At 38.2% G+C, this 7,921-nt stretch overlaps 1 protein-coding gene across 1 annotated transcript; it reads left to right on the top strand.

The window, feature by feature from the left end:
• The first annotated feature begins 273 nt into the window (after positions 1-273).
• Positions 274-2,922, top strand: LOC145036826 (protein FREE1-like). The gene is made up of 9 exons (XM_078985318.1): positions 274-1,282; positions 1,365-1,451; positions 1,534-1,665; positions 1,753-1,863; positions 1,961-2,026; positions 2,124-2,234; positions 2,340-2,435; positions 2,531-2,617; positions 2,713-2,922. The coding sequence occupies exons 1-9, from the start codon at positions 488-490 to the stop codon at positions 2,788-2,790; spliced, it is 1,563 nt and encodes a 520-aa protein (XP_078841444.1). The 5' UTR covers positions 274-487; the 3' UTR covers positions 2,791-2,922.
• The last annotated feature ends 4,999 nt before the right edge of the window (positions 2,923-7,921 follow it).

Below are 7,921 nucleotides of genomic sequence, written 5' to 3'. Positions count from 1 at the left end.
ACATCAAATGGTCTTTTTATACTAGAATATTTAAATTTTTTGATAAGGTAAAGAAAACCGAAATAATAAAAGGATTTGTTTTTTTAACAAAACTAGAAGACAAAAATATAGTTTACTATTTATAAAATATCTTGGTTGGAATTTTATACAACTACATTTTCCATTCATTACACTTGGCATCAAACCCAAGGGGCATACATGTAATTCCGCGTAAATACGGTTACGGTATCAACGCGGTGACAGTTCCGTAAAGACAACGCCGAATAGCTCCGACCGACATTGGTTGGACCCGACCCGTATGTGATAACGATCTTTGGCGGGTAAACCACACCTACACTTTCTCTCTACCTTCTTCGTGTTCCTTCTGCAACAAATAACAATCGGTCTTCATCACACGGCACACGCCATATCAAAGATTCAGTCTATATCTACATTCTTGATCCATAAAAACCCTAAATTTTGATCTAACAAAACCCTAATCTGAAACATGCATCACCAAAACGAGATGAATTATCCTTCATCATCATCGTATTACGATTACTACCAATCTGACACCCAAAACCCTACTCCTAATCCCCCATTCGATCATTTCCCTTCTACAACCAACGCATCAGCCCCTCCAGATCCTTCAATTTACTATTCTCCCGATTACTACACTAATCACCCCTCTACTCACTACCCTAACGATCATCAGAATGGAACGTTTCAGAGTTTTGATTCGAGTAATCCTAGTTACGATCCGAACTCGATACCTTCTTGGTATTACCATCAATCGTATGATCAGAATCTGAATCAGAATCAGGCAGCTGTGGAGTTCGGAGGTGCTTCAATTGACGAAAGTGTGTATGCGTACACCGGAGGAAATAGTGGTAGGCAGACGGAGTCCTCTAAGGTGCCGGCGGTTAGGTTTGATGATTATGGGAGACCTATCGGTGTTCCTGATGGTGGCAAGACTGGGCAGATTGTAAGCGAGGCACCGGAAAATGACAAAGTAATTGAAGGCGTCTATGCTTACAATGGAGGTAATAACGGCAGGAAAGATCAGTCATCTTCTAGGTTGCCTGCACTGAGATTTGATGATTACGGAAGACCTATAACTTTTGGTACTGATGGCGGGAATACGCAGAGGAGTTCAATTTCGTCATTGGATGATGCGAAGATTGTAAAAGCTACACCAAAAGTCCAGGTTAATGAAGATTTGAAAAGCGGAGTGCAGAAATTCCGTGTAATTCTTCTCTCTGAAGGGGGTGGAGTTCAGGGAGACATGGATGTGCTATGTCAGGTTTGTTTTATACATTTCACGAATTCTAGATCATATGAGTACATAGTATTTACAGAAATTCAACTCGATGTTATCTCTGCAGATTGGTTTAGATGGTATTCGGATACTTGATCCTGCAACAAATCGAACACTGAAACTCTATTCCCTTGAAACTGTAACAACATGGGAGGTAAGTATGTTGCATCAAATTAATTTCTCGTTAAAGTTTGAAATCTCTGAAATACGACTCTAAATTCTTTTTTTCCTTATAGGTAATGGATTCAAACGTATTTGCTTTCTGGACCAAAAGCTCCATTGATGTTGATGAAAGACGTGTTAGACTAAAGTCAAACAGTTACACCACAACCAATATTCTTGACATGGTAGCTGCTGCAAGCATTCAGGTTCTGGAGTACTCCTATGCTTCCATATTCTCTATGATTCATAAACTTCTTTCCTGCATATTCATGGTTCTTCTTTTATCGATTCAGCTCAAGGAGATGGAAGAAGTAACAATCTCTGAACAACCAATTGAGAAGAAGAAAGTCTTCCCTGATTGGAAAAACTTGATTAAGCCTGGAAATGAAGAAAAAGACCACTGGGTTAGTTTCTATTAATCTTCTTAAATCTGAATTGTATTGGAATTCTATTAATGGTGTCAAATAAAAATATTTGAATTGAATCTGATTTTGTATGTAGGTTCCAGATGAAGCATCTACTAAATGCACAACTTGTAAAACATATTTTGGAGCTTTTGTGCGAAGGGTTAGTCTTGTCTTTTCTGTTTGTTTAATTTCAATTCTTAATTCTTAATGAGGATTATTTATTTATTTATTGTTTTGTTTTCTCTTTTGCTTTGTAGCATCACTGTAGAAATTGTGGTGATATTTTTTGTGATAAGTGTACTCAAGGTAGAATTGCTCTTACAACAGAGGAAAATGCTCAACAAGTTCGAGTTTGTGACCAATGCATGGTATGAATTGCATAATTTAAAATAAAAAATAAAAAATTATAATGTATATATATATATATATATATATATATATATTGATTTTCTACTCATTAATTTTTTTTATAGGCTGAAGTTACTCAGAGGCTGAGTCATGTGAATGAGGTGGCAGGTAGAGGTTCTTCTGGGTTTAATAGGCATGAAGATCTTGCAAAAAAACTTGAGGTGATAAATAAATTAAATTAAATAGAATACTTGTAATTTTATTAATTATTTAGTAATATAAATAATTATAAAGTTTTTTGTTTGGTGGTTGACAGGAGGAGATGGAAAAGAAGCTTAGAATTACAGAGTCAAAGTCCAATGTGAAAGAGGTTGAATGTCCAACTTGCACAGTGCATTTGCAGGTTTGTTAAATTTTTATTTGAAAATATATTTTTGTTTTTATTTTTTCTTTGTGTTTATATAAAAATAAATATTTGGAATTTTATTTTGTTTTTAGGTTGAGGTTCCGATTACGGGTTCAAAAACCATAGAATGCAGTGTGTGTCAGCATCCTTTCCTTGTGAATGCACGTTGATGATTGATCATTTTTTTTTTAATATTTGTTGTTGGTGGTGATAGAAAATTAGACTTTATAAATTGGTTATAATTTCTGATGATGTATTGGTGTGAATAATATGTAATAACAAATGTGTTTCACTTACACGTATTGAATGGATAAAAAGTCATAAATTGATAAAGAAAAAAAAGGATATTGAATGGATAAGTTTTTATTTGTCCTAATAAGTCATAAATTGATAAATAAAAAGATATTGAATGGATAAGTAGACAACGATATCTGTATAGATGCAATGTGGTTCGTCTTTTTTGAATTGAATTGTGTGAATATAAATGAATGACTATTTTACCATGTTTAAATTTGACAAATAACAATGATCATTTATTTAATAACCGTTATATATATTACAAATGTATATTTTAACATTTAAATTGAACATAGTTCTAAAATAGGTTCAAATAACAAAATTAAATTAAAGAATTAATGGTATGATATTTACACAATAATTGAATATGCAAACATAAAAATACACTCCATTACTCATAATTTTGGATATAAATGTGTTTTTCATTGGTAAAATAAAGGTAGCTAAAAAACTAAATATAAAGTCATGACTTGATGTTAAGGATATTCATTTTCGAACTTAACCTACTAGAATATTTTGTTAGAATTAAATAAAAAAACAACCATATACACTGAACTATTAAGTGTTTTTATATTTTAAGTCCATTAAATAAAAAAACACCACCTAAATCTCATTGAAGATGTAATTAATTTATCCCAACACAACTCTTGAGTTCCCATTTGCTATGATTAGGCTTTGCGGTATGGAGTTTTGATGGCTACGCATGGGGCCTACATGGCAAGGTCACCTACGCGTGATCACAGCGTCAGGTGCGCGTAGATGCCTTGTGGCGTAGTGTGTACCACGGATGAAGACGACGAATGAAAGCGAGAGAGAGAGAGAGTGTGTAAACAACTCTTTTTTGACTGTTTGGAGTTTAAGAAAAAAATTTAAATTTAAATTTAAATAACATATTTTATCTATCTATCTATATATATATATATATATATATATACACACACACACACACACACACACTACACTTTCACTCTTCATTTTACACTTCTAAATAAAAAAAAAATACTTCTACTTTCTTTCACTTTTCTTCAAAAAAATAGGTCCAAACCAAAAAACTTCACCCACTCCAAACACCTCAAACACTCCAAGTGATTATCCAGCATATATGCAATTGTTGAATTCTCCAATCCAACAACAACATTTATTTATTAACCTTCCATACAACCCACAATTCTTCCCGCAATAACGACCGAAACAACAATTCACTCAACCTCAATTCATTCCCCAATTCCAAGGTTTTCAACAAGTTTCTTCACAGCTCCAAACACAATCATCTCAAGTCCCAGTAACTCAATCCCAAACCGTCAACCTCGACAACGACAATGAAATGGTCCAAGAAACACCACATCCATCTCGAAGAAGGCAACCAAAAGGAAAAAGGAAAAAGAAAGCAACGACTTGGAACGAAGAAGAAGAAGCTTTAATAAAAGCTTGGATTTTCATATCCTGTGACTCGAGGAGAGGCAATGCGCACTCTGGAGAAAGTTTTTGGAATCGTGTTTTGGACCACTTTCACGCGCTACTTGGAAGGAAAACGGATCGGTCGTACGACGCGGTTAACGGAAAATGGCGTGATCTTCGCGCGATTTGCACAAAGTTTAATGACATATTTAAAAATCTAAAAAATATGCATAAAAGTGGTTCCAACGATTTCAACATTTTATCAATCGTGTACTACCATGTAACGCCCCAATTCTCAGGTATTGATTTAAATAAGAATTCTTTTGTTTCCAAGGTCTACTCGACGAGTTGGTTGCCCTACTCGTCGAGTAGCAACGGGTTGGTTCGCAAATTTAGTGGCCTACTCGCCGAGTCCAATAAGGGACTCGACGAGTAGGAGCTGGAAGATGAAACCCTAAATCTCGGGGGTTTGCACCCTATTTAAAGAATCATATGTCCCTTTGGCCTTTTTACAGCCCCTTGAGAGTGCAGAGAACCCTAATCCGTGTGGTGATTCATTCTAGTGTGTTTTAAGCTTGGAAAGAGAATCCTTGGAAATAAGAGCTTGGAGGGCAAGAGGCTAGAAGCAAGGAAAGTGTGGGGAATCAAAAATCTACCTCTATTAGCATCCTTTAAAGGAATCAAGTCGCCACCTTTACCTCATTTCTTTCTAGACCTCTTTTGGGTGAGATTTAGGGTTATTTTGGCTTGGTTATGATGATATTATGGTGTATGAGTTAGATCTGAAGTTGTAACTTCAGATATGGACCCTTCTTGGGATTTAGATTCAAAAAGTTCGAGCTTTGGTCATGAATGAAGCCTCCCTTGAGTGTAAATCCCCTTTATAAGCTTGGATTTGTCATTTAGAACATTTTTAGCCATGCATGCACGCAAAGTTTGCAACTTTACGTGATAAGCAAGCCTAGGGAAGTTGGATCTGCAATTTGGGGCCTTGGCATGGCTCAAAAGGTGTCTGCATGGTTAAAGGACTTAACGGACTCGACGAGTTGCATAGTCGACTCGGCGAGTCACATGAAGATAGGCATAGAACTCGAAGAGTTGGATGAATAGTTCGGCGAGCCCAATGAAGATTGCCATAGACTTGACGAGTTGGATGAATAACTCGGCGAGTCAGTTAATGTTTCCCCAAATTGATGAATGCGTGTGAACCTGTCGATTTGCAAGAAGGAAAACCCGACGAGTGGCCTTAGGGCTTTGATCGCGAACCGTAGGAACTCTACGAGTCACTCCGGGGACTCGGCGAGTGGACGAATATACCGAGGAACTTGGCGTGTAGCCGAGGGTACTCGATGAGTAAGGGTCAACATGGATTGTTGACCTTGACTGTGACTTTGTCTTTGACCAGGAGGTTGACTAGTTGACTTATGGGGTACCTTGGAAGATTGAAAACTTACAAGTATGGTTCTATTATGATAATAGGTGGTGGAGTTGCGGTCGTGATCTAAGAGTTGGAGTTTAGTTACTGAGCTGACATTAGCAAAATGAGTTATCCTCACTATACTAAGGGGTCTAAGGCACCAAGGCTGGCCCATTAAATTTGATATCATAGCAGTTAGTGATGTATGCCAGTTGATATGCTAGTCGGGTAGATCTGTAGGATTACCTGTGATATTGTATGATTATCTGTATATGCATTAGTTATGATACATGTTGATATGTTATGTGGGATGGGTTGAGGTGAGACTACTTCGTGTGGTAATCCAACAAACCCGGGAGCATTCCAGTTACGGGCTAAGGGAGACTCGTACTGTGGGCTCGATGGCAAGCCAGATGTGAGCTGTGGGCCAGAAGCAATCCAGACTCACACTGTGGGCCTAGGGTGTAATCCAGTCTGTAAAGCTATGGACCCATTTTATGTTTTTTTCAGTTTGTTATGTTATGAAGTTGCTGACATGATTATGTGAACTGTATGTGTATCGGTATTTTGGGGTAAACTTATTAAGCTTTCGGGCTTACAGTTTCAGTTTATTGTTTCAGGTACTTCAGGAGATCGGGGCAAGGCTAAGGCGTGATCGTATAGCTCCTCACTTTTTATGAATTTGTTTCTGGGATACTCTGATATGATACTTTTGAAAACAAGTTTGTAATGCTTAATGGATTTGAAATATTTTGAAAAAGTTTAAATATGCTCGAATTTTTATGGGTGTTACAAGTTGGTATAAGAGCCTTGGTTTGAGTGAATTGGAGAAACATTCGTGTGAATCCAGTCTCAAATCAGGGAAAGGTTTTCAAAAGATTTTTAAAACGATTTTCAAACTAAGTGAAGGAGGATGCAAGGTGTACGATCAGTCGGAGCCAGTAAGTAGATCCCAAAATACCATACAGTTATTTGATTATGTGATATGTTAGAACATCATGCTAGTACTAGGATAGGGATCTTTAGGAGTTGCATGGTAGAATTGGTTCATTACATTATGCTTGCTAGCCTAGGGTTTTCCTTATATGAGATTGACATCATTACTGTAGTTACTTGTGTATGCATCACGACTGTATGTAATCAAGATCTTATAGCTTGAGAATGTTTAATTTGACCTTAGGGTGGGATCGGATATTGAAAAGTCTATAGGGTCAAGCGTTATGTATGGCTAGCCTACGCTAGTACTGCAGGGTTGATTGAAGTTTCATGAAAGGGTGGGTCGTGAGAAGTCGCGAGGGCAATCGTGAAATGGTTTAGCATTCCTCTAAGAATGAGGGTTGGGCACTAGCTATGTTATGTATATTGTTAGGGTGTTGTGGTGATACTTGAGACAAATATGGGTAGGTGTGGAAGGTGGTATGGGCCCGTACTACTGAAAGCATAGGACCCATACGCGTAGCAAGGAAGTCACAACCCTTATGGTTTAGTCTGGAGTTGGTCCCATATTGTTATGTGATTATCTGATATATGTTGGTGTGTTTTCAGTATGGTGATGACGAGACGATTTGTGACTGTATCCGGGTCAGGATCAGGATCGGGAGATGTTGGCCAGGAGGTGCCGATAGCACCTGAGCCTGTGGTATAGATGGGGACGGATGAGCTAGATGCCAGGATTCGAGAGGTCCTGCATGATGAGGTTGTCGCTTTGTTCCGGGCGCAGATACCAGAGATGTTTGGGTCTATTAAGACCGCTATGATTAAGTACTTTGACGAGCGTTATGCAACCCTTGCAGAGACGGTTGTTGCAGCAGCTGCATCAGCTATAACAGCAGCAGGAGGAGGTGGAGTTGGACGGGGTTTCCAGTACCGGGACTTCGATAACACGAAGCCCCCAACGTTTGATGGTACACAGGATGATATTAGAGCTATGAGGTGGTTGTCTGACGTGGAGGGCTGTTTCTTCACGTGTTCATGCCCTATTGACCAGAAGGCCAGATGTTCCTTGAACCTGTTGAGGCTAGGGGTCAAGGATTGGTGGAGACTGACGACTGGATTGTACACTGATGATTAGAGAGTTGTTGTTACTTGGGAGCAGTTCAGGGAGATGTTCCGCGCCTACTATGTTCCATGGGTGGAGAGGGAGCAGTTGGCACATGAGTTTTTGAGTTTGAGACAGGATGGAGAGTCGG

Source organism: Lactuca saligna, chromosome 3 (assembly GCF_052625555.1).
Source record: "Lactuca saligna cultivar CGN05327 chromosome 3, ASM5262555v1, whole genome shotgun sequence".
Taxonomy (NCBI): Eukaryota; Viridiplantae; Streptophyta; class Magnoliopsida; order Asterales; family Asteraceae; genus Lactuca; species Lactuca saligna.
Note: the sequence above shows the minus strand (reverse complement) of the source record. Positions and strands in the feature narration are given on the sequence as shown.